Source organism: Neopelma chrysocephalum, unplaced genomic scaffold (assembly GCF_003984885.1).
Source record: "Neopelma chrysocephalum unplaced genomic scaffold, ASM398488v2 Primary Assembly neopelma1_96887, whole genome shotgun sequence".
In the NCBI taxonomy this organism is placed as follows: domain Eukaryota; kingdom Metazoa; phylum Chordata; class Aves; order Passeriformes; family Pipridae; genus Neopelma; species Neopelma chrysocephalum.
Window position 1 is genome coordinate 943,664 of NW_020925530.1, and position 27,915 is coordinate 971,578.

A 27,915-nucleotide genomic window follows, 5' to 3' on the forward strand; every position below is an offset into this window, starting at 1 on the left:
TACTAAGCCTTAGCCATTCTACTACTAATTTAAATTGCTCTGCAACAATGTGTAAAATGTTTTCTTGACAACAATGCATTTTATGAGTGAGGTAGGAAGGAGATGATTAAGGAACATCAAGAGAAATCACACATCATGCGTTACATACACTACTTGACCTTATTTTTAGTTCCACTTGTCCTGTGGACTTATTTGTATAGGTGTTTAAGTCAGTTCACTGTGGAGACAACGTAGTTCCGATACTCAGGCCACACAGCTAATCTAGTTATGTAAAAAAAATCTTATTATTTGGTTGAATAGACTTCCTCAATGAGTTTGCTGCAGGAAGACACCGGACTGCAGTAACCTGGATTAGGACGAAATTTTCTGAATTACTCTTAATTATTCTTTTAGTAAACAGACATATAGGAGGGCAAAAGGAAAAAAAAATCAACTGAATTTAACTGCAACGAGTTAAAGAATTGTTTGAATAATAAAAATCTCAGGAGCTTTTAAACATCAGTAATTTAAGTATAAACCTTCTATTCATGTGTAAAATTCAGGGTTATGTCATCCTAGTAGCACATCATCTAATTCTATATTTTGTTCATCTTTTAGCAACATGCTGTTAGAGCTGTAAAGTAATACAAATGGTACTTCACTTCTTGAATTTAGTTACCCATAATTCGCATCTTGATTGAACGGAAGGAATATTGTATCAAATGTGGATTAATTAGCCTGTACAATACATTATCATGGGATCATCTACTCAACAGTGTTAACACTGAAAAAGAATTTCTGAATATTTACATTAGGTATATTAAAAGAAGCTCCACAGCAGTAGTCACTAAAGGAAAACAAAACAGTTATTAGAATTCATGCAGTACATTGCAAATAATTCTGTTAAAGAGGTTCATGCCCCCTCACACTGAGTATAATGTAACTTTTACAGATTTATGCTGGATATCTGCAGTATGACATGCACTTCAACCTGCAAGAATTGTTTTAGCTGTGGAAAATTAGCAAATTACAACATTACTCGTCCTTATAGTTTTTTTTTCAAAACGTCCCAAATCGTGGAGAAGTTAAACCAATGTCTGAGTTACATGAGTAATGCGTGATTGGTAGCAACACATGATTTTTGTTTATAGTCAGTACCTAGTAAAATGAATAGATAAGTCACTATTACAGTCTGCCAATACAGCTTGAAATTCAGTGTCTTCTGTGAGAAGTCAGTCCAAGTTGTCTCTGATGTCTGGGATGTAGTTAACTCTCAACCTTTGTTCATCTGCTTCTTTTAGTTGTTCTTCACCTTTAATAAATAAAAAAAAAACTCACAAAATCATTAGTAATAGTTCAGTCAGTTTTAAGTGGGCATCATGGGTAATTTTGTAGTTTTTCTTTGAAGCTGAAGGCCTAGTGATGATTTTTTGTAGTGTAATTCTCTCTGTTGGAGATAGGTTCCATGGCTTGGTTCTTTGAATTTTTCCTGGAGCATTCTTCAATCCTGCTTCTCAAATAACATTGATTAGAACAATCACATTTAGTTTTAACTCATCTTTTTAGGTCTCTAACTTCTGTATTTTCTTTTACTTGTTTTTTATCGTTTTGAGCAGCATTTTATCATGTTGTACTGCAGAACAATTCTCTCCTATCGTAAAGTAAAACACACTGAATTACTGTAACTTCGATAAAAGCAAGTAACAGCTTTCATTAGGAAGAAACAATTGGCTGTTCAAAATCCCAGCATATGGAAATCTTTCAGAGGATGGGATTACTAATTTTGATAAGGATTTTAGTTGCATAATTGGATTAAATATAGATTTGCATCTTTTACTGTTCTATCATCAAGCCACACATGGCTTGGGATTTGAGAGCAGATCCCTGTCTCTCTGAATGTAAAAAATGAAACTGGAGAACAGGCACGTCTTTTTTTTTTTTTTTTTTAAATTGGAGCAGTCTCACCCAGCTTCTGAAACTATATGATCAGTTAGGATTTATAAACAGCTAATTCTGAATTTTTTCTGATATTTATATATTTTTCTGGGATATGCGTGAAAACTTTAAATATCTTATTTAAACACAATAGGTGTAACAGTTTAACTTACATCAATGTATGTAAGAAGTTAACACTCGTAAAGTAGCTTTCAACTTTAGCAATTTACATAAAGTCACAGTAAAACTCACTCAGGTTGCTTTAAACTAGGGTTTTGCTCATAAGAGTATACCAGGGGATCCAGGATGCACACCTGGCAAAGCAGCAACAGTTCTGGTTTAAACTTGTCACCTGATAACAGGGACAAAACCTCTGCTGCTTAACACAGAGACTAGGATAGATGCAGTTTAAACTTGAAACGCTGTCTGTCGTTAGGCAATTGCCTGTATTATATCTTTAGATTTTTTTTTCTCTTTTCACAAAGGTGGAAACTTCCAGTTAGAAACAATTTATTTATTTTTCCTTTTCTTCTCTGGCAAAAACTGCCCCTGTCAAATAAGATATTTTTGAGCTAGGTATTCCACCAAATAAGTCTACCTTAAAGCTTCCTCAACAATCTCAAAAAACCTATCTGTAAAATACAGAAGCAACGAAAAAATGTTTACAGAGCTGTGTGAGCAAGGGGGGGAAGAGGGAAGGTAGAGCAGCTGTGGTTAGTCGCTCTGTCGGAAAATTACTCCCCCCACATGCCTTGGAATTTTCTTATCACAGGCAGTTTTCAGTCGCTACTTTAAAAACTCTATTTCTCCTTTACATTTATATATGTATTTTAAAACAATTTTGGTTATTTTAATGAACGACTTCAGAAAACAGTTAGTAAGACTATGTTATGAAATTGTAAAAACAATTTCTCTCTCCAATCAGAAGGTTACAAAGTTGCAATTTTACAAAGTAGGAGAACTTCACTCCTGCTTAGTTGCTAAGCAACAGACCATTGTTATCAGGCGAAATACACTCTGCCTCTCTCCCTGGCAAGGGAGGGCTTTTTACTTTTCTTTTTCCCTTTTCTCCTGGCAAAGAACTTTGTTTCTTCACATACACACACAGTAACAATAATATTGTGAGCTCACAAAAACACATTTGACAGACACTAGAGTTAACACAAGAACCAACAAAAACATGAGAAGGCAGCTTTCTGCCCCCTGTTTTCCTCCCCCCGCGGTAGGGGTTGTCTTCTTCAGGCTTCCAGGACATTAAACTTAATCTGTTGCATATCTCCTGTGTTTAGAAAAAATGCCCTGGCTTTCCACATCAGCTACAAGTAACTTCTGCCTCTCTTGTTTTATTTTCCTGCTTGTTCCCCTTTTACTTGACTGGGCATTCAGCCTTAAAATGTCCTTGCTTTCCACACCCACAGCATTTGGGATTAGGTCGAAGGACAGCAGCTAATGCAGTCATTTTATGAGCCACCGATCCCACCTTAGAGCATGCTGCCACTATTTCAGGGATGGATGGATTCCCAGGCAGTGCCTCAATTATTCTTTGGCAATCTTCATTAGCATTATCCTTGGCTAACTCCAGGCAGAGCCTTTGTCTGAGATCTTCATCATCTACCTGCTTTTCCAGTGAGGTGGCTATGCGTTCTACAAATTGCAGGAACGGTTCCTTAACCCCGTGTGCTGGTTTAAAAGTTAACCAGCAAGGGAAAATGAACTCAATTCAAAAGAGAGATTTATAAGTCAGAATAACAATTTATTAAAATAATGCAATAAGTACAATTATACAGACAATTGGTTTTAACCCACAAAACCCAAATGTACAACCCAGCACCCTAGGGTATGAACAAGAGTGGTGTACCTTGGCCCACCCCCGAGTCCAAAGCAAAGGGAGAGGGGATAAACCTGCTGGTGGGAGAGCTGCTGCAGTCTGGTCAGAAGTGGTGATTGCAGTCCAGTCGAGGGTGGTGGTCTCAGTCTGGTTGAACGCGGTGGTCTGCAGTATTCCTCTGGATCCCACGAGAGGTGGCAAGGTTCTGAAAATCCCAGTTATATACTCTCCAGTTCAGGCGGGAGTGCTCAGTCCCTCCCTCAGAGTAGGGAATTCCATAAAAGGGCATGCGGATGCTCAGTCCCTCCTCCATAAAAGGGTATCAGAGCGGGGAATTCCATATAAGGATATCAGAGCGGGGAATTCCATAAAAGGGTATCATAGAAGGGTACAGGAACATCTTCCCACCTTGCAGGCCTCTACTGACAACAGTTTTTGGGAAATGGCATGGAGGCTATAGAATACACAGTTTTGGGTTACACCCATCCAGTGATGAATTGGTCCCAGCCGCTCTAACCAGGACACCCCGTTTCACTGTGGTGTACTTAGGCTTTGGAGCTGCCAGCTCCATTGTTTGTATGAGTGCTGACATTCCCATACGTTGGCATTGCTCTAGCAATGCAGGGGGCCACTGAACTTGAATTTGAGGGTTTGAAAAAACTGGACCCGTTCCCATCAACGCATCAACGCCAGCCCCTTTTTTCAGGTCTCCTTGAGGCAGCTGCATGTTATCTAATGCAGCTCTCTCAGTGAGCTTTCTCCAATTCGCTAGAAATACTTGATACTGAATCGGTTGAAACAGAATTTGTGCAAGATGTGAAATATCATAGGGTGCTAATAGATCTGTATTTATCACCCTTATCAGTCTCATTACCTCTGCGGAATTTATCCCGTATTTAGAGGCACACATCTGTAAATCTTGTACTACTTTCCATGCAAATGGAGTGTGCTCATCCTGTCTTCCCGAGCCAGGCACTGCCTTGAAAACTGGGAAAGCCTCAAGACCTGTAGGTGCAACTGCATCACACGTCTCAGAGGGATAATCAATCCTGTCCAGCAGATTCCAGTCCCCTATTTCTGCTGCCTTTCGTTTTACTTGATTCCAAAATTTGCTTGGATGTCTAGGCAGCACAGTAACAGTTACAGGGGGCAAAGTCCACGGCTCTGCTGCTTTCTGAAGGGGCCGAAAAGCAGCTCTTTTCTTCTGATCAGTGACAGGGAACTGGCAAACAGCTCTCTCCGTGTTATCAGTGACAGGATGACTAACTACGGCCTCCTCATCCTCATCACTACTGGGCAATGCAGTATGAAGTGGATCATCTTGAGCAATATGAGAATCAGAGGGCTCCGGGCATTTATCCTGAGCTTCAAACTCTGCTAGCTACTGCGCAGGGGTCTGATAGGGAGACGAGGAGATATCTGTAGGGGTTTTCCAATGCTGAGGCATTTTTACTTGCTCGTTAGGCGTAAGATATTTACAGCTCGGCTTAGACTCATGTTTGCTGTCAGCTACTTGCTCATTCGGTGTAGAATATTTACAACTTGGCTTAGTGTCAGTTTCGCTGTTAGTGAAGCCTCCTCCCGAGCACTGCGAATCCTGCAGATGGCCTGGATTGCTGCCAGCTATATCTCCATCTGAACTTTTCAAGGATTTTAACTGTCCTGTTATAATATCAATTGAGCTCCTTTCCTTGGAATTTGAAGCATTCTGTACTGTAGTTGACTTAGTTTCATTTTCTCCTGTCTCCTGTTCTGTCTGCCACTCCTTCAGAGCATCAAACAGCAAACCCAGGTAACTGCTAGATCATTCACGTCTTTTGATCCCTTAGATATTTCATCCCATAGCTTATCACTGACTTTTTGTCATGCAGATATACTAAATGGTACTAGATGTGGCCTTAAAGCCCTGCTTCCTGCACCACAACAACAGGCGCCGCAAAGCAAAGTCAGTAACCTTGACATTCTTTCGGTTAAGGAGGGATTTCCACGTAGATAGAACTACACTTTCCTCCTTCGTTATATGCTGTCCCATTGTTAAAATATTGTTCCCGGTGGCACCCCCATTAGCTTACCTAATGAGGGTCAAAAAGTTCAGATCCGGATCAGGCGGAAACCATCCCCGCTCTCAAGCTTCACCGGGCTCCATTCCCCCTGTGCCTCGTCCCACAGGTCCCTTCTCCCTCTTGGAGAGAAAAATTTCTGCTCTTTCCCCCTCTCTCAGGAGGGAAGTCACAGCAACGCCCTCGGAGTGTTCTTCAACGCTATAATCACGTCGGGCGTCTCCAGATGTTGCTGTTGGAACGGACATGCGACACAAAAAAAGGTTCCAGCAAAGTTTCATGGCTAGGTTTTGCGAACGAAGATTTGGGAAGGGTTCTACCCACGTTTCTTGCAAGCGCATTGGTGGCTAAAAAGGCCAATACGAGAAAGGCAAGTCCGGTTGCAAAAGACACAGCAGAAAGACTCCTTAGATGGTATACTCTGCAAGGCACGATTCTTTCTGCGTTGTCTTTTCTCCTCAAGGGTCCAGCAAAGTTTATCTCCAGGAAAAAGACAGCACACCGGGGCTGCTTTGCAGTCCCTATAAGTACAGTTTTTGAACACACGTAATCCACACGGATAGGACAGTTCAAATTCTCACACCAGAATTCTTACAGCTAATAGGTGCATTTTCTAAACTCTACTTTCTCACAACAACTTTGCTCTTTCTCAAAACAGCCCTGTGAGGTTCCCACAACAGTCCCGAGTACCTGCTCTTATTTTTCTCTCATGTTGATGTTTTTCCCAACCACTCTCATTCAAAACAGGTCTCTGTTCTCATGAGACAATGTTCCTGTTCTCATGAGACAGTGTTCTCTGTTCCCACGGGACAGCTTCTTCAGGATGCATCAGTATATTGTCAGGATCAGGGTCTTCATTTTCAGTCCTATCTCAGGGGTATACTTTGATCTGGTCAACATCGACTGCTTCGTCGATAAGTGCCAGGCTGCTGACAGGTTCTCTGTCAACCCCCGACACCCCTCCACAGTCTAACTGCAAAAGAGGGGGGGAGAAAGAGGGCTTGGCTGCAAGACCTGCTTCTCTCTCTCCCACTTACCAGCTGTTTGTGAGTCTCGTCCCTCACAAACACACACTCGCTCCAATGCTGCCTCCAACCCTGGTTTAGGTAGAGTTGTGGGGCCGCAGGGCCCCCCTTCCCCCCAGAGGGGAAAGAAGGAGGCCCTGCCACCCCTGGGCCTTCTACACCCTCACACACACACAGCAGCAGACACAACAGCAGCCAGCCAGACAGACCGATTGCCAACAACTTCCGCTGGTTGTGTATATATGATTTTTCAGCAGGAGCGAACAAGATGAGTGGTGATTGGCCCTCCAGGGAAAACTGCCCTGGCACCCAATCACCTCTAGGCCCCCCGGCTTCCAGGGGGGGCAATCCCAAGCCATGACACTTGGTAAGCTCTGGTTTTCATGTTTTTTTTTCTTTCATCTCCCCTTTGGGGGGAGGGGGGGGAATCTGCGCAGGGTCGGTGGACACCTGGCGTTCAGCCAAAGTAAACAGCCACAATCATTAGCCACAATGTCACAGATTGGGAGCAGCCAGGTCAAAAAGGACTCGCCTGTCACGTGAACTATCTCCGCAGCTCACGCAGCTCACCCAGGGATAGAGACCAAGTGACGATTTCTGGCTCTGTTTCTTCTGCTGGGTGTGAAGGTCCTGCCTGTTCCTCATCATTCACTACACAAATTGATTTAGTCTTTGATTTTCTTTTCTGGACAGGGGCAACTGCTGTTAGTTCAGGTTGTCCTGGCTCTGCAACAGTTTGCGTGGACACGGTGCTGGTTAATTTGTTTCCTTTTCCCTCTGGCTCAGCCATGGTTTGGGTGGACAAGGTACCTGTTGATTTGCTTCTTTTTTTTCCCTTGGGTTCATCTCTGATTTGTGTGAACACAGTGCCTGTTGATTTGTTTCCTTTCTCCTTCTCCTGAAGGTGCTATACTACACCAAGCAGTGACCAGTAGGCAGTGGCCAGGGCTCAGCATGTTGCAGTAAGCTGCCCGTCTCTGGAGCTGTCAGAGCATTTTCCCTTCACATATCTTATTAATCTAACAGGGTCCTGCAGTTGTTCAGATCATTGGAGGAGAGAAGTTCTCCAAATACTGGCCGATGTCCTCCCACTTCCCGTGCCACTCAGCATTATCCACTCCCAGGGCAGGCCTACAGACAACTTCCCTAGAAGGCCCTGTTCTGACTCTAAGCATGGTGTAGACAGTACAGAGGAAACATAGCAAAACTAACAACAAGATTATGCTGTCCTTAACATCAAGAGGAAACTCAGTATTTTCAAAAACTGTTGTAGCAGGTCTGAAGGGGGAGAAGGAGGTGAAAGCCTGGAAAAAAACATTCTCTCCTGTTCCCCCTGCAGGCTGGGTGTAATTATTAATGAGGGCCCAGAGGTAGCAACCCAGACCAGGACAGGCGAACAAGACTGAACATACATTCCAAACGAAACTCACTGCCCTGATGTTATCATGAAATACACAGTGTATCAACAAAGCAATTTTGATTCCTCTCCCTGGTCTTAAAAAGAGCACCAGGATAGGCAAATAGTTCCCCATATGCGGAAATATATACAGGCTTAGATACAACATCCATGTGAATACACGGAGCAACATGATGATCAGGGAGTTTCTGTACCAAAAAACACAAATGCTTAGAATAAAATTGAAATTCCGATTTCTCTGTCGTGCCCCACATTTGGGTGCCAAAAGATGTGCCGGTTTAAAAGTAAACTGGTGGGAGAAATGAACCCAACTCAAGAGAGATTACAAGTCAGAGTTACAATTTACTAAAAAGATTACAATAAATACAATGATACAGAGAAAAAACTGTTTTTAACACACAGATGTATAACTCAGTACCCTGGGACAAGAACAGAACAGGGTTCGTTAGCCCCTGTGCTGAGCACCACGTGGTCCCCCTGGGGGAAAGTAAAAGGAAAGGAAACCCGTTGGTCCTGATGACGGTCACCATGCTGTCAAAGTAATGATTGCAGTCTTGTCGAGAGTGGCAGTTGCAGTCCTGTTGAAGTTCTGGTCCTCCTCTGGATCCAACAAGTGGTACCAGAAGTCCTAAAACTCAAAGATTATATATGCTCAGGTTCAGGTGGGAATGCCCTGTACCTCCCCCAGGGTGGGGAGTTTCACAATGGGTGATTTAACTCTGTGAGTCATGGGATATTTTTGGAATCTTTGATGGTCTATTTGCAGCTGCCTATTATGCCAGTACAGTATGGCCCATTAACAGAGATGACCCCTGAGGCTGGGTGTGAAGGTGCTAATGCCTCCCCAAAGGGGAGTTATCACAGCTGAGTCATTGGTGTGAAGACAAAGAAACACTCCCCTGCCTCACAGGGTTCTTTAACACCCAGCTTGTAGCCTGAGGTGTCAGGTGTGCCCTGGGCAGCTGCTGCAAATGATTCATTTATTAACAGTCCATCAGAAATGACATAGAGAGTGTAGAATACACAGTTTTGGTTATACCCACATAGTGATAAACTGGTCCTGGCCCCTGTAACTAGGACACAACTCAAATCATTCTGTGATTTCAATGATTCTCTGTCAGATAACTCTAACCCTAGTGTGGTCATTGACCTGGTGGCTCCTAAACTTGGAGTGATCTTTCTAACCCCATGTTCCTACTGCTTGCACAGCTCTGATCCTGCAGATAATCACTACAAAAACTCATAGGAGTCAAAAGTCAGTTTTGTGATGTTGTCTGCTTCATCCTTCATCTGTAGAGCCTTTGATGGTGTGTTGCCTGCGTGGGTGTGGATGACAAGGGTAGGAGCACTCTTCCTTGAGCCCCCGATGCAAGCCATCAATGCTAGCTTGACTGCTGGACCACACAGGTGCGATGTGATTGGATATTTTGAGTCTGCCGGTGCAGAACAGAAAATAACTGAGCCACATTGTAGATGTGTAGATGACATTGTTCCAACATCTGCCCTTCCAGGTGTCTCTTAGTACATATTGATATTGCAAGACAGGGTGGGTGCATCCATCATGCCCTCAGTCTTTGATGCTGACTCCTACCTGAAGGTCAGGGAAAGAGCCTCGAAATTGAAACTCCTATGCAATCCTCACACATGATCAAAAAGCTGGTTCATGGACTCAATGACCTGAATCCAGCTGACGGTACAGTCCATTCAGAGCAAACCAAACACTGTGTCCCAACAAAACCCTCTGGGTTGGGCACATCTCCGTTGAACAGCAAGGCACAGTGTTGAGTGAACCTGGTCCAGATGCTCACAAAGCCTAATCTACAGCTATGGCCATTCACCACATGAAGGACAGAAGAGGATGAAGTCACATTCCTGGGGTCCAGGTGCTTTGGCAGGGAGGGAGCTTACAAGCCCATCTGGACCTTCTACTCCTCAAAATCCATTAGGCTCCAGGACTCTGGTGGTTTCCACTCAAGATCCCTCTCCACAACAGCCGTAGGGACCTTCTCCATAGGTAAGGACCTTCTCCTTAACTGTAGGTTAAGGCAAGATTATGGAGCAGATCATCCTAAGTGCAATCACACAGCACCTACAGGATGGACAAGGGATCAGACACAGCCAGCACGGGTTTAGGAAGGACAGGTCCTGTCTGACCAACCTGATCTCCTTTTATGATCAAGTGACCTGCCTGGTGGATGAGGGGAAGACTGTGGATGTGGACTATCTGGACTTCAGCAAAGCCTTTGACACCGTCTCCCATAGCATACTTCTGGAAAAGCTGGCAGCCCACGACTTGGACAGGGGCACTCTCTGCTGGGTTAAGAACTGGCTGGATGGCCTGGCGCAAAGAGTGGTGGTGAACGATGCTGCATCCAGTTGGTGGCTGGTCACTAGTGGTGTCCCCCAGGGATCAGTGTTGGGCCCAGTTCTGTTTAATATCTTTATTGATGATCTGGATGAGGGGATTGAGTGTACCATTATCAAATTTGCAGATGACACCAAGTTTGGGGGGCGTGTTGATCTGCTGGAGAGATGGGCTGATTCCAATGGGATGAAGTTCAACAAGGCCAAGTGCCAGCTCCTGCACTTTGGCCACAACAACCCCATGCAGCGCTACAGGCTGGGGGCAGAGTGGCTGGAGAGCAGCCAGGCAGAAAGGGACCTGGGAGTTTGGAGTGACAGGAAGCTGAACATGAGCCAGCAGTGTGCCCAGGTGGCCAAGAAGGCCAACGGCATCCTGGCCTGTATCAGGAACAGTGTGGCCAGCAGGACTAGGGAAGTGATTCTTCCCCTGTACTCAGCGCTGGTGAGGCCACACCTTGAGTACTGTGTCTAGTTCGGGGCCCCTCAGTTCAGGAAGGATATTGAGGTGCTGGAGCAGGTCCAGAGAAGAGCAACGAGGCTGATGAAGGGACTCAAGCACAAGTCCTATGAGGAGAGGCTGAGGGAGCTGGGCTTGTTCAGCCTGGAGAAGAGGAGACTCAGGGGAAATCTCATCACTCCCTACAACTACCTGAAAGGAGGTTGTAGCCAGGTGGGGGTTGGTCTCTTCTCCCAGGCAACCAGCAGTAGGACAAGAGGGCATGATCTTAAACTGTGCCAGGGGAGGTTTAGATTGAATATTAGGAAGAAATTCTACACAGAGAGAGTAATCAGACATTGGAATGGGCTGCCTAGGGAGGTGGTAGATTCACCGTCCCTGGAGGTTTTTAAGATGAGACTGGATGTGGCACTTAGTGCCATGGTCTAGTAACCACAGCGATGTTGGATCAAGGGTTGGACTTGATGATCTCAGAGGTCCTTTCCAACCTGGCTGATTCTATGATTCTCATTTTGCCAATCATTAAAACCTGCGGGACAAAAATTGTTCAATCATACCTCTATAATTCCTTAAATTTAAACCATTAACATAACCCAAGGCCAAGATTGGGTTTAGCTGCACCTAGACTCCTCTCTGAGAAGGGGTTTAGAAAGCAAGGGAATCCTTTCTGTACCTCAAGACTCACCAGCAAGGCTTTGTTTTTTTAATAACTTTGTGTTGGATCAAGGGTTGGACTTGATGATTTTGGAGGTCTTTTCCAAACCGGTTGATTCCGTGAATCTGATTCTTCCTGAGAGGCCATGTACAAGTGGGATCTGGAGCAGTGAATGCCTGAAGGCAGGGTGAGGGGGTCAAAAGGAAAAATAACCTTTATTTCCAGTGGTACGGGAGATGAAGGGGGCAGGAAATAGTTGAGGAAAACTTAGAGGACTGGCTTTCCCCTCTTCTCAAATTTTCCTGCTCGCCTGGTGGCATGAACCATCCATGTCCCAGCACAGAGCAAAAGCTTGGCCTCCCCCAGTACTTCAGGGAATGGGACAGTGTCAAATGGAAGCTGGGTCCATAGCATGGGAGTTCTTTCAAGTTGAAATTATGAGAAACAGGAGTAATAACAAAATTAACCAGAGCAGATTTTGGGCAGCCAGCCCCTCCAGAATTGGGCTGATGGAGTGCAACCAAGCTGGGAATCCCAAAACCATGTGCACTGCACCAGCCCAATGGAGCTCAAAGCTCAGGATGACCCTATCTGGGTGCTACCCACACCAAATCAGTTCCACATGGGGCTGGGGTGGGTGCCTCCACCACCAACCCCCATGTGGTACCAGCTTAGAGCAGCATCTTTCCTACCTGCCTCATCCCTGCCTCTAAAAAAGACATTTGGCACAGCCTGGGATCAAGTGTACATTTTTATTTTTTAATGGAACATAAAATCCTTTAGAAAAAACATTTATCTGGATGATAACACCCATAGAAAACACCACCAATCTCATGTTCTTTTTTTTTAATTTGGCATTTGTTAGTTGCATTTATATTAAAGCAAAGTGCATCTTTCTTATTTTTTTCTCATTTATACACATTGCACAATACATAAATAATGATGCTTATAAAATGTCTTTATATTTACAAGTAATAATATATTTATATATAACATAAAATACAATTTTTTCTTTAATAATTCTTAGAGAGTTTTAAAGTAGTCTTTTGTTTTGTGTTTCCAAAGCACTACAATGCTAAAGTTCCAATGAGAATGCTCTCTTGTTCATTTAAACCTTTATATTTAGAAAAATAGCTTATGTTACAGTCTAAACATGCTCATTGAGCTAAGAACAGTGTAAAAGTATCATACCCGTGTATGAATTTAGGAAGAAATGAAAGCACAACTGCATTTCCAGATCTGATGATACCTGGATAACCTGATCTAAGCAGGTTACAACAGACCAACTATTGTGAACACTTTTTCTTTTGTTTTTCCATTTGTTTTTAATTTGTTTTGTTGGTTTTGTTTTGTTTTGTTTTGCTTTAGGCTTAGGCTTCTGTCACTTTATATCTCAGCTCAAATTATAAAGCACGGGCCATGCACAAGGTTTCTCCGCTGTTGTTTTCTCCCCTTGCATCAATCCATGACCATAAAAAAATAAAAGAAGCAGTGGAAGGATGAACACAGTGACGTCAACTCAGCAACAAGAAAAAATAAAAATTAAAAAGAGTGGGTAAAGACCAGGTTGGGAAGATTTTGCACCATCCTTCGGCAGCAATGTGGGATTAGCACCACTGGGGAAGGGTTTTTGGTGTCACCATCACTGGGGATGGGAAGGTGGTGCATAAAAAATACAGGTATCTTGTTTTATCCAAGAACAGGAGCTGTAACATATAGCAAGTGGCTTCTGAATCCATCAATCACATAGGATAATCCTTTCAGAGGCATGAAATAATTATCATATGCGATCCACGCATCCACCCACCCCCTCCCACATCCTTTTCTCACCCTTCTGAGTTATTGGTCATTTACACTTTTAAAAAATAGATATATTTATCAAAATACCCAAAGCACAAAAAAGAAATCTTTTCATAAGCTATTTCTCAAAACAAAGGGACACACACACACAAACTAAACAAAACAAAACCAAAAAGTTTGCATGAAAAGCAAGCACTCAGAAGGAAATAATAGCAGCAAAGTAGCATAAATGCCACGAGTCAACTCTGTCTTGTCATCAGTTATTAAAAATAACCTCCAACCAGCACGGGCAACTGCTGATGAACTGTCTAGTGTAGCAATGGCCCCAACCTTTCACAAAGCTGATCTGAACAGTAAATCCGGTCCATGGTTGCTGCATGAACTCATGGTCGTTGGGTCTCTGTAAGCTGTATGCCTTCTCGTAGTCAAAAGCCTTGATGGAAAAACCTGGAAACACTTTGTGAACCAGCAACATCCTGGAGTCGGGGTTGTCCAATGTGGCCGACTTGATGAAGATGGGGTAACTGCTGCGGTTGTACACCCAAACGCCATCCACTTCCTTGGTGAGCTGGATGCCATAGCCAATCTTGCTGCGGATCTTCTGCACCAGTTGGCTTTTGTTGTCTGAGTTGAGCTGTCCGAGGCAGAAGCCATTCCCCTGAGGTAGATCATAAAAGATATCCAGAGAGGGCTCTTGGACAGAATACAGCTGACCCACACGCATCTTCTCTTCCCAGTATGCCACCACACACCAGTGTGACCAATCCCCTGGCTCCTGAAGAACTTGGGAATCTACAGAACAGGAGAAAAAAAAGGAAGAAGAGGAGAAATTTAGCACCAGAGGGGTTAATATGACCCCAAAGTGATGCAATGCCCATTGTTTTCATGATGCTCTCCACACATGCACCAACACTCATGGCACATCCACCATTTCCAAAAGCAATGTTATTAGGACCATTGAAATCGACACAGATTTGGGGGATTTCCCATGCTGTTTCAGCACCTAATTCTAGTTGGAGTTATGGGTCCTAAATCACCAGGTCCACTTTCAAAAGTGGCTTGAGACCTGCCAGCAGCACCCACGGTGCAGTCACCCTTACCGAAACCATCACTAGGACCACCTTCAGTAGCAATAGGAGAGATGAGATGCTCCAGCCAGCTGCATCTACCAAGACCAAACACCCTAAATGTCCTTATTTTCACCCACCAGGCAATGGATCCATTTCCATAAATCACTATTGTACACAGACACTGGAGAAAAAAGGAGGTACTGCTGAGAAAACCACATTGAAGGTCACCCTATGGGACCAGAGGGGGCAAAGATTCACTGTGGTGGGGGAAAACAGTTTTCCCCCTGAAGTTATAAAATGGTAAACCCCCAGGGGGTGGTAACCCTTGGGGTTTGAGCCAATGAGCGCTTCTGCAAAATATAAACATATCACACTTAGACCGGAAAAGAAAGTAGTTGTTGTAGTTGTAGTTGGAGGAGAAGTAGCCATGTTGTAGAGCCACGAGGAGGAAGGGGCAGGACCCCCATGGGGGTTATGGTCCCCCCAGCCCCAACTGGGGGGCTACAAGAACTTGGAACAGTGTTAAACTGGGACGAGTTCTGTAGCTGAGAGCTGGTAGTTTTTTCCCTCCACTGTGAACAGCAGAAGCAGCGGCGGCAGAGCAGCAGTGAACGGAGAAGCAGTGGCAGAGAGCCAGAAGAGATAAGAACAAGCAGCACAGACAACATGGAGCCAGAGAAGACACAGAGATCTCTAAGGGAGAGAGACAGAGCAGGACTAAGCTCTACAGAGAGAGAGAGAGTTTGGGTAAGAACTGAACCAAAACCCCAAACTCCTTTGAGATCCCTCCTAAAATGGAGGGGGTGGACTCCTACTGAATGGAAGTCCTAAAGTGCAGCAGCACTGCTGAAAGAGGAGCTAAGAAGCTCAGGCATCCTGGAAAGCTGGACCAGGACGGCCGATGGAATGTGTGTGGGGGGTGACCTTGGGCCCCCCCTCGCTGCAGCTACAAAGAAGCTAGCAGCCTGAGATCAGAGCCAGAAGCTCTGCAAGGGGCTTGAATCCCCTGAAGATAAGGACCGTCATGAAGACCCCTGTGCTTCACAATATGATGTGGTGACGTGACCTTTGTCCTGGTGAACACAGCCCACGGAAGAGAAGACCTTCGCCTGCGTCGAAGGGCCGCGAGGGGCTTGGAGATCCCCTCGTGTGTACTGGCAGAGATCCAGCTACAGCTGCTGCATGGAAGAGAGAAAGAGAAACTGCTGCCCTAGGGACTGCTGCTCTGAGAGTAGAAAGGATCTCTTCCTTCTTCCCTCCTGGACTTTTATTTGGAGGAAGAAGAGATTTGATCCATTGTAAATACTGTTTTGTCATGGTAGAGATAGTTGAGATTGTGTATTATATTTATTTTGTACAGTCATTGTATTATATTCCCTTCCCCCCATTTTGAGTCTTGTGTGGTGTCTGGAAAACCCATCTCACACTGGGTTGAGATGTGGGAGGGGGGGCTAGAACTAGGGAATTGGATTTTGGGGCTTTTAAACCATGATACTCACCTACTGGAGTTCATGGGACTTCTCCCTGCCCGTAGGCAGAGCCTGGGTGATAGAGAGGATGGAGATGTCGGATGACACCCCAACTTCTGGGAAGCACCGAGAGATGGTGGGGACCAAAAATATTGCACTTATTAACAAAAATGGCCTAAAAAAACCCCAGAAATTCATTCCTGTAGACCTTTTTTTAGTTCCTTGCACGTAGCTATCCCATGCAAGCAGCAGGGGTACACCATAGGAGGAAAAAGCAAAGGGGGGGGGAAACTGAGAAATGTGAAAGGCCCCTTTTCCCGATGAAAGATCCCTAGTACCACAGCACTGCTCAGTGGGCAATTCCTTCCACCCTTGGTAGTGATGCCTATGGATTTTTTTGATTTTTAACTTTTTGTAGATTTTAGAAGTAGCTATAGCTTACACATACCCCATTTCATATCAAACTTTCTAAATTCCTTTAGTTTGTTTAGACTTCCCTCAAGGTAAGCCTTCATTCTGTTTAAGAACATTTGCACCATGGTTTGAACAAGATACCCCACAGACAAAGTAACCTTCAAAACCCAGAACTCTGGAGGAGCTCCAAGCACTGGACGTGCTGTGACAAAGAGGAAGATGAGAAAGAGGGGGTCTCAGAGCCCCCTGCCTCAATTTCCAGAGGGCCGTGCTGGGGGCAGAACTAGGAGGATCTGGGGGGCAGATAGACCTGGGATTGGATGGACAACACCTTAAATTGTGGAAGCCCTGGACACGTGGGGCGCATCTCTGTACCCTGTGGTTGAAGACCTTCTATTAAAACTGCTCTCTACCTTATCTCTACTAGTAATTGCCTGATGAGTCTTTGGCTCCCCTGATTCTCTAAGGCAACAGTACCCATGTTAAGACCTGGGAACTATTCATCTCTATAACTGAATTTTTAAAAAAAAATTAAAAACAAAATCAAGCTAGGAATGCGAGTTAATGAGCACTACCGAAGTAATGCCCTGCACCATGGAAGCAGATATGGGAGTGGGGATAGTAGGTGACCCAGCACCCCAAAGCTCTTTCTGCAGATGTCCAAAACCTATCCCCCCCAGCATGAGCAATGACAGCAACACATTGGCTACCCTCTTTTCTTATTTTTTTTCTATTAATAAGCCCATTTTTCCAGCACAGGCATTTTTCTCCTGTCTCTGAGTTGTGCTTCCAGCCCTACTCTGTGCTTTTAAGAGAAAAAAAACCAAAACAGACACACACTTTTAATGTCCTCATTTCTTTGCCCGTGCGGAAAATATTTCTCCAGTTGCTGGAGGTAGCTACTAAAAATGGGCCTTGCTGTGTACACCCCAAAATAGGGACCCTCACTCCTGGGTGAAACTGGGGATGGGGATTCTGGTGGTGGGGAGGTGGTCCCTGGGACAGCATCCATCAAGGTGCACTCTGGTTTGTCCTTCCACCTCCCCTTTTCGATCCCTCCTAAGACTTTCTTGCCAATAACTTTATATCCTGATGAAACCTGGCACCACACGAGGGACTGAAGGGGGATGGGGGTGGGTGGTTTTGGTTACCTCTCCCCTAACCCAAATGAGGTGCCCCCCACCCAAGGATGCACCCAGTGGGGCAAGAAATACCCCTAGGATAGTGTTTCCATCACCCGCCTGGGAAATAGAGGAACTGGGGGCGAAGGTCCAGGAGATAGAGGAATTTGGGGGGATGCTCCTCAGTCCATGGGGGGGATGCCCCTGGATACAGGGGGAGGATGCTCCTGCATCCACCCCCATCTTGACCACCCATCGCCCTCCTCCCGACAATTGCCTGCCAGCGATACTCAGAGCTTCTTGGGTTTCATTTTACAGCAGTTGAAGGAATTTTGGAGCAACAGACATTGAACACGCTAAAATTCCCATAGGTTTTTATTTATTTGGACATAAAAGCATCCCTTTCAGGAGGTGACAGGGGAAAAAAAAAGCCTTTTTCACCTGATATTTGTACTTGCATTAGTGAAGACCACTTAACAAGTAGCTCATTGCTGCTTACAGAGAGCTATTTAATTGCCAGAGCAAAGAGTTATTTAATTGACAGAGCATTAAAAAAACAAACAAAAAATCAAACCACAGAAAACCAACTGCCTTGACGATGAATGAACAGGTCTTTATGGAGAGCTGGAAGTTCATGAATGAATCCCATTAGGTTTTTCAATTATATGGGGTGACCAGACCTCAAGGACAATTCTTAGGTAATGTGGGATATTTTTTTTTAAGGAGACAATACCAGCACACAGTATAAATATGCCAGAGCCTCTTCTGTTTGTGGACTTCGGCTGTTGACTGGATGTCAAAAAACCATGAGAATATGTGTTGAGCTTGGATAAGCAGGCTCAGGCCTCCCTGCAAGCTGCCACCGAAGCCACTTTTCATGGTTGTTGGGATCCCAGTGGAGCCTCCCCACTCCCATCTGGCATCCACTGGGTAAAGGGGTGGGAAAAGCCAGTGGCATCACTTGGGCATCAGAGGCAGGAGAGGAGGAAAAAAATGATGCAGAGATGCTTCCTACAGTGATGGACATTTTTTTTTCCCCCCAAAAGGCTTTTTTGGTGGCAACGATCATGGATCTGGGCAAGTGAAGCAAATAGATGGATTTTGCCCCAAAACACCCCACTGGGTTCATCCCATGCAACCTGGAGTCATGGCAGGGACCCATCATCCAACTCCCATTTCTGCCTGCTGCAAACTCACACAAAAAAACCAGATCCCAGGAAATTTGCAGCCACATCACCCTCAACACATCCTCACATGTGACAGCCCACAAGTGGCTTTGAAATGCTTTAGGATTCTTGTTTGAGTTAAAAGCATTGTTTTTAACGAGCTCCTTGGAGCAAACATCCCTTTCTAAATGCCCGGAAAACTCCCAGCAAACTGAGAGTGTTCCCATATTCCAGCAAACAATGATAATGTTTAATGCTATGAACATATGCACTACTATTTTGTTATTAAGCATCCTTCCATTTGCTGCTATAACTAGGTTATTAGTATTTTCCATGGTTTCACAGAATCACAGAATTAATTAGGTTGGAAAAGACCTCTGAGATCATTGAGTCCAACCTATGACCAAACACCACCATGTCAAATAGACCATTGCACTAAGTACCACACCCAGTCTTTGCTTAAACACCTCCAGGGATGGTGACACCACCACCTCCCTGGGCAGCCCATTCCAATATCTAATCATCCTTTCTGTGAAGAATTTCTTTCTAATGTCCAACCTAATCCTCCCCTGGCGCAGCTTAAGACTATGTCTCCTTGTTGTATCGTTAGTTGCCTGGGAGGAGAGGCCAACTCCCACTCGGCTACAACCTCCTTTCAGGTAGTTATAGAGAGCAATAAGGTCACACCTGAGCCTCCTTTTCTCTAGGCTAAACAACCCCAGCTGTCTCAGCCACTCCTCATAGGACATGCACTCCAGACCTGTGGGGTGAAGTCGTAGCCCCACAATTGAAGTTTGAGGTATTGCAAAAGTTAGGCCGTGTTCCATGGGAGCAGTGGAGCTAATTAGATAGTTTCCATGGACACAGCCTTGAGTTGCAAAGAGTACAAGGTTAAGACTGTTTTGGTAATGTGCAGGTGCTTGAATTCCTGGGTGTCTTTGTGAGAATATGTTTATGTTGTGTGTGTGGGAAAGTAGAAGTTAGCAAGCTCAATAAAGGCTGCCTGCTGCGCTGAGCAGGCAGACATCTCTTTGTCTCACGGTCCTAGTGTGTCTTGTGTGTCTTTCTTTTCCCCACGGACCAAGACCTCACGACAGACACCCCACGACACAGACCCTTCACCAGCTTCACTGCCCTTCTCTGGACCCACTCCAGCACCTCAATGTCCTTCCTGAATTGAGGGGCCCAAAACTGGACACAGTACTCAAGGTGTGGCCTCACCAGTGCTGAGTATAGGGGAAGAATCACTTCCCTAGTCCTGCTGGCTACACTCTTCCTGATACAGGCCAGGATGCCATTGGCCTTCTTGGCCACCTGGACACACTTCTGGCTCATGTTCAGCTGGCTGTCGACCAGCATCCCCAGGTCCTTTTCTGCTGGGCCGCTTTCCAGCCACTCTGTGCCCAGCCTGTAGGGCTGCATGAGGTTGTTGTGGCCAAAGTGCAGGAGCTGGCACTTGGCCTTGTTGAACCTCATCCCGCTGGAATCAGCCCAACTCTCCAGCTTGTCCAGGTCCCTCTGCAGAGCCCTCCTACAATCCAGCAGATTGACACTCCCTTCCAAGTTGGTGTCATCTGCAAATTTGCAAATGGTAGACTCGATCCCCTCATCCAGATCATCAATAAAGATATTAAACAGGACTGGGCCCAACACTGATCCCTGGGGGACACCATTAGTGACTGGACACCAACTGGATGCAGCACTGTTCACCACCACTCTCTGGGCCTGGCCAGCCAGCCAGTTCCTAACCCAGCAGAGAGTGCATCTGTCCAAGCCATGGGCTACCAGCTTTTCCAGGAGAATGCTATGGGAGATGGTGTCAAAGGCTTTGCTGAAGTCCAGGTAGACAACATCCACAGCCTTTCCTTCATCCACTAGGCAAGTCACCTGGCCATAAAACGAGATCAGGTTGGTCAAGCAGGACCTGTCCTTCTGTAATGGTTTGAGAGCTCCAAAATCCAATTCTCGAGTCCAAGCCCCCCTCCCACATCTCAACCCAGTGTGAGATGGGTTTTCCAGACACCACACAAGACTCAAAATGGGGGGAAGGGATTATATTACAATGACTTTACAAATAAATATTACAATACAATATACAATCTTAACTATCTTTTCTATGATAAAGCAGTATTTACAATGGATCAAATCTCTTCTTCCTCCAAATAAAAGTCCAGGAGGGAAGAAGGAAGAGATCCTTTCCACTCTAGGAGCAGCAGTCTCTCTAGGGCAACAGTCTCTCTTCTTCCATGCAGCAGCTGTAGCTGGATCTCTTTCCATTACACATGAGGGGGGTCTCCAAGCCCCTCTCGGCCCTTCGACTACAAACAAGGGTCTTTCTCTTCCACGGACTGCGTAGCAGGGACAAGGCTAGCCTCACCACGTCATATCATGGGGTGTAAGACATCCCATGAAGGTCCCTTCCTCGAGGGGTCAAGTTCCCTCGAGTCAGAACATCTCAGGCAGCTTTCAGTTGAAAGTTTTTGCCTCAAGAGTTCTATCAGAGCTCCTGTGCTCTGTCTCGAAACTGCCAGCTTGGCAGTAGCAGCGGGGGGGGCCAAGCCCTCCTCCGCATTCCTTTGGCCGTCCCAGTCCAGCTCCGGGAAGCCTGACCTTCTCAGCTCCTCTCTTTTCGGTGCTGTAGCACTCCAAGACTCTTCTCAAGTAAGAGTCCATCTCCTCCTTCTTTCTAGGAGGTCTCAGAGGGGTTTGGGGAGTTTTGGTTTTCAGTTCTTACCCCAAACTCTGTCTCTGCAGGGCTTAGTCCTGCTCTCTCTCTCTCCATTAGAGATCTCTGTGTCTTCCTTGGCTGCATGCCAGCTTTACTGCTTCTTCAGTTCTTATCTCTTGGCTTTCAGCCGTAGCCTCCATTTACTGCTGTTCTGCCACCGTTGCTCCTGTTGTCCATGGTGGAGGAAAAAAAAACTCCCAGCTTCTCAACTACAGACACTTAGCCCAGTCAAACACTGTTCCAAGTCCCCGTAGCCCCCCAGCTGGGGACTGGGGGGAGCCCAGCCCCCAGTGGGGCTCTGGGCCCCTTCCTCATGGCTTCAGAACATGGCCACCTCTCCTCCAACAACTACAACTACCTTCTTTTCCAGTCTGGGTGATATGTTTATATTTTGCAGAAGAGCTCATTGGCTCGACCCCAAAGGTCACCACCCCCTGGGGGGTTACCATTTTATAACTTTAGGGGGAAAACTGTTTATTCCCCCACCACACCTTCCTAAACCCATGCTGGTTGGGTCTGATCCCTTGTCCATCCTGTATGTGCCATGTGATTGCACTCAAGATGATCTACTCCATAACCTTCCTGGGCACCGAGGTCAGGCTGACAGGTCTGTAGTTCCCTGGATCCTCCTTCTGGCCCTTCTTGTGGATGGGCGTCACATTGGCCAACCTCCAATCATCTGGGACCTCCCCAGTTAGCCAGGACTGTTGATAAATGATGGAGAGTAGCTTAGCGAGCTCTTCTGCCAGCTCCCTCATCACCCTTGGATGAATCCCATCTGGTCCCATAGACTTGTGAGTGTCTAAGTGGCTCAGCAGGTCACTCACTACCTCCTCCTGGATTACAGGGATTCTATTATGCTACCCATCCCTGTCTACCAGCTCAGGAGGCCAGTTGTCTTGAGGATAACTGGTCTTATTCTTGAAGACTAAGGCAAAGAAGGTGTTAAGTACCTCAGCCTTTTCCTCATCTTTGGTAACTATATTCCCCCCTGCATCCAATAAAGAATGGAGGTTTTCCTTGGCCCTCCTTTTGCTATTAATGTATTTATAAAAACACTTTTTATGATCCTTTACAGAAATGGCCAGATTAAGTTCTAATTGAGCTTTCACCTCTCTAATTTTCCTTCTGCATGGTCGAACGACATCCTTAAACACTTTCTGAGTTGCCTGCCCCTTTTTCCAAAGGTAATACACCTTACTTTTTTTCCCTGAGTTCCTGCAAAAGTTCCCTCGGGGCTCCAGCAGGCTCCTCCCAGCAGATTGTGCAAGCTTATTTTGAGGGGGGAAAAAAAAAGGGAACTGAAAATAAAGCTAGTCTGCCCTCAGGAATTTAGAGAATTAGTTGTATTGATCACTCATAGTTGGGTCTACAGAGAACAGCCATCTGCAGCAGAGCACAGTTCTGCATGGAGGGGAGAAATCAAGGCAATAAGTTGATGCCCCCAAAGTCTTTGGGGTAACGTTTGGAAATTTGGTGCAGATGGTTCATCACTGGTGATACCCCAGCACAACCACATTATTCAATATCCCATTCCCACTGGAAAACTCTTTTTTTCCCCCTATATTTTTTATACCCTCCTGAATTTTCCTGAGGGGCTGACCTGATTTGACCAGTGCATCTTTTGTCCTCCACAAAAGCATCATACCAGTTATTTCCTGTAAGGTAAAACATATGCAGGTATCTTCCCCAAGAATGCTAAGACAGTGGAAAGGGTTCAAAAAGGGTTTATTTCAGAGGCAAAGACATTAAAACTTCCAAACTTCTCAGCACCCCAGGCAGTACCAGACCTCAGAGAGAAAAGGCCAACCTCCTGTTCGCTCCTAGGCTTTATCATTGCTGGCCCCCCCGACTCTCCCCGGGCTGCAGCGGACCTGTAGCATTTCTGTAAGCGTTCTCTCTCCTCTCACATATCAGAGAGAGAGGCTGAGAACTCCTCTTGCTATTCCAGGGGGAAAAAGTATTGAAACTCCCTTTGAGAAAGAGTTTCCTTTTAGGCAAAAAGCTTTCCTAAGTGAAAACTGTCTCCTTGTAACAAAATCTTCCGGATTTCCCACCACACCAACCAGCACGAGAGGCTGTGAGGCTTCCCACCACCTGCCTCAGCCCTCACAAACATCAAGTCCCACCTAAAATTTCTCAAAAAAAGCCACGGCCAGGATTTCTCTAGCATCGAGTGAGCACATGCTGCCTGTGGGCTCGGAACATCATCCTGCTCTGGGCAGAGATGCTGCAGAAAATGCTACATCCATACAGAAATCCTGGTGGATGGGACACCAAAGCAATAACCACAAAAAATTAAAAGCTGCTGAAACCAAGAAAGTCCAGATGAAGGTGAGTATGGGAGATTCACACCATGGAAACACCCAAATGTATCAGTAATGGCTCCATGCTTAGTTCTCCCAAGCTGTGGCAGGACTCACATGTCCCACCACTAGGAAGTGGCAGAAAATTTCTGATATGGCTTTTCTCCTTGACATATGAATGCTTTTAAGATGATGAAACCATGTCATCTGTACTTTTTCTTTCCAAGTTCCAGCAGTTTTATTAGGAGTTCTTTTTTTTCATTCAGGAATAACCAAAACATTTTATCAAAATTGAATTTAAAAAAAAATAAAAATAAAAAAGCTAACGCAGCTCCTGTCCAGTTTTTGGATCTCAGCCCTGTCGTGGTGCCAAGTTCATAAACATAGAGGGGAGGTAGGCTGGGTATCTTTTGTTTTGGTTTATTTTGTTTTGACATAGCTAAAGGTTTTCCTCTAATCAACCAACCTCCAGAGAAAACATCAAGTTTAGCACACAATGAGCTATTGCACCTGCCAGGTCTACTCCCAGCTGATCAAGTCAAGAGCTATCTAAATCATTGCTGATAACTGCAATAATAACTTGTAGCTGAAAATGGGAACACAACTGTATTCCCAACGAGGTTTTTAAATGTCTGCAATTGGATCTTTCCTCGATGATATTAGGATTAGACACAAATTAAATTATCCAATAGCAGAAGTGTTTCAAAGTACAAATTTACATATATATATGTCATAGGTTTGAAAAGAGATGTTGGAATTTTTTCCCAATGTCCCGTGCCCCCCCCATCTGTTTCTTCCGGGATGGGGGTGGGGGCAGAGCAAAGCCGCACATGCAGGGCAGCATGGGGAGGGCTGGGAGTCTTTTGTTCGGGGGCTTTTGGGGGTTTTAGTCTGGGACCGGACAGAGCAGGAGCCCAGTTTTTGGCTGCCTTGTTCTTCTTTTCCTGAGAGGAAGTTTTTTTCCCCATAGGACACCTCACAGAGGACGACTGAGAGAGAGAGACCGACCCATCTCAGAGTGAGGTATTCTGCTTTCAAGACTGCCCATGGGAAAAGGATTTGGTTTTTTTTCATTGCTGTCTGCGGGCACATGTGGTTGTGAGCAGTTTTTGAACTGCTGAGACAGTCCTGCATTTCCCCCATTCCCCCCCCGGTTGCCACAGGTTTCTCCCCACCCACCTGGGGATTTGGGACTTTGTTTTGTTTCTTCTGAAAGTTTTCGATTGCACCATTTGTTGTTTATTCGGATTTTGTTAATAAAAAGCTGTTTCTTTTCCTTTACCACACTTCCACCTGAAGTCTCTTAATTTTTAAGTTGTAATCTTTTTAAACTAAGACATTTAATTGGCGCCCAAATCGTGGGGCTTGACTAGAGGTTTAATCACCTGTGTATTGCATATAGAGACATCATTAACCATCATGTGGTCCAAATTCTTTTGGCATTTGGCCATGTATATGGCCTTTCCATTTATGGATCACTTCTTAAAGATGGACACCATGGCTGCAATAGTTGTGGCTGCTATTAAGTTTGTAAATTGGTACCAGTGGCTGAAAAATTCTGGCCCCGTAGATCTCTTTTGGAGTATATATACATGGATGCATTACTACCACAACCCAGTTTCCTATTTTGGGGGTTTTACTGATAATGGTACCTATTTTGGGGGAGGAACGCAGGCAAATGCTTTTTCCCAACCCTTCACCCACTTCTCATATGGCCCTACCACAGTAGCTTCTGAAGGGTTGATTTTTCCCCTGGATGTTAAAGATATTCTATTTTTGATGATGTTTTTGCTGTGTTTGTTCAGTGTGACCTACCCAGCATTTAGAGACAGGGTGAGGTTGTCTTTGGTAACTGCCCCAAGACCTACCCCAGACACTAGGGACCCTACCCAGGAACCTGCCCAACAGCCTGCCACTGTGCTACAGCCTGCCATGGTCCAACCACCTGCCACTGTCCAATCACCTGCCACAGCCCAACAGCCTGCCATAGACATAAATCACTCTGATTGGATGGGAGCATGGGAGGAGATCGGCTGGGTGCTGAAGGAATACTCTCCTCCGATTGTTTGGAAGCTCTCCCCTGACCAAACACAGATCCCCTGTAAGGTTGCCGAATGCCTGAAAGAACATCGGTCCATAAATTCCAGAGATGGACAGCTTATAGCAATGTGCTGGATCTTAGCCCATGCTTACCGCACCATGGTATGGACTGTGCAACACCACCTACAGTCAGAAGGGAAAGATAGTGGAGCAGAGAAACCAATAGATATCACAAATGCTCAGTCCCCAGTTATGCCAGAAGGGAAGTCACAGCCAGCAGAAGTGGCCCCAGTGCAGAGGAAGAAGTATAAAGCCAAGTCAATATGCCCAGCTAATGAGGACGGGGAACCAGGACCTTCACAACCAGTGGAGGACCCAAAGTCTGAGATCATTACCGAATCCTTGTCATATGACCAGCTCCGCAATATGCAGAACGACGTTACTCGATGCCAAGACAAGCCCATTTTGACTTGGATGATTCGAGTGTGGAATGTTATGGGTGAAGGCTTGCCACTTGACGGCAACGAAGCAAGGTATTTGGGATCCCTGGCCCATGATGTGGGTATCGAGCAAGCCTTCATGAGGGAGTCAAAGCCCCTTTCTCTCTGGGAGCGACATCTAACAGGTGTGAGAGAGAAGTTTGTTTACAGAGACTTCCTTCAGAAGCACCATTATGAGATGGCCTGGAAGACCATGGAGGAAGGTATCCAACGCCTGAGAGAAATGGCACTGTTAGAGATACTTTTTGACAAGGATGGGCAACCCAACCACAACCTCGATGACGTCAGGTGTACGTCACAGATGTGGTGGAGCCTTTCACAGCAAGGGCCATCGGTATACACCAATTTCTTGGCATCACTGCACTTTGGAGGAAACAGAGAGACAGTGGGCTCTATAACGAATAAACTCAGGATGTACGACAGCATGGTCCACGCCCCGTTATGGGCCCATATCTCCACTACAGAGACAATGGTTGAGGGCCTCAAGGCACTGACTAAAGAAGTAAAAGATGAACGGAAGAAACTTAGAGAGGAGATGAAGGAAAACAGTTTCCATGTGGCACCAGTGTGAACCAGAGCCTCTGAAGTCAGAGCCAGATGTTCCCCAGTTAGAGCAGATAGACCCCACAAACCAAGCTGTGGTATATCCTAGTCGATTATGGAGAAGACATGAGATGGTGGGACAGGAAACCTACCCGTGTCCTAGCAGCCCGAGTACAAGAGATGAAGGAGAGAGAAAAAGGGAAGCCCATGAGAGTAAGTGCAGTACCAGTATCTCATGGACAAGGATCTGACCCGCTAGAAGGTTCCTCCCAAATGTATTCACAGGGAAAGAGCTGTGATGACCCCAACCAAGACCAGTGTTAGAGGGGCCCTGCTTCTAGCCAGGTAGAGGCACGGGACAACCATGTCTATTGGACTGTGTGGATCTGATGGCCTGGCATGTCAGACCCACAAGAATACAAGGCTTTAGTTGACACTGGTGCTCAGTGAACGTTAATGCTCTCAGGACATGTGGAACCAGAGACTATTTCCATTTCTGGGGTGACAGGAGGGTCTCAGGAGTTGACTGTGTTGGAAGCTGAGGTGAGCTTGACTGGGAAGGACTGGCAGAAACACCCCATTGTGACTGGTCCAGATGCCCCATGTATCCTGGACATTGACTATCTCAGGAACGGGTATTTCAAAGACCCAAAGGGACATTGATGGGCTTTTGGAATAGCTGCTGTAGAGACAGAAAAGGCTAAGCAGTTGAATTCGTTACCTGGCCTCTCGGACAACCCTTCTGCTGTGGGATTGTTGAAGGTTGAGGAACAGCGAGTGCCAATTGCCACAATAGTGCATCGCCGACAATATCGAACGAACCGAGACTCTGTGATCCCCATCCATAAGATGATCCATGAGTTGGAGAGCCAAGGGGTGATCAGCAAGACCCACTCACCCTTCAACAGCCCCATCTGGCCTGTGCGTAAGTCTGACGGAGAATGGAGATTGACCGTGGACTATCGTGGCCTGAATGAAGTCACCCTGCCACTGAGTGCCGCCATTCCAGACATATTGGAGCTCCAGTACGAGCTGGAG

The 27,915-nt window shown here is 45.6% G+C and overlaps 1 protein-coding gene across 3 annotated transcripts in view; it reads right to left on the minus strand.

The window, feature by feature from the left end:
- Positions 1 to 13,776: 13,776 nt before the first annotated feature.
- Positions 13,777 to 27,915, minus strand: part of LOC113960789 (mothers against decapentaplegic homolog 7-like) — a 41,307-nt gene continuing 27,168 nt past the window's right edge. For all 3 annotated transcript variants that reach the window (XM_027670547.1, XM_027670548.1, XM_027670549.1), the window contains one exon: positions 13,777 to 14,312. In XM_027670547.1, the coding sequence (XP_027526348.1) occupies positions 13,777 to 14,312 (536 nt within the window). The remainder of the gene's footprint in view (positions 14,313 to 27,915) is intronic.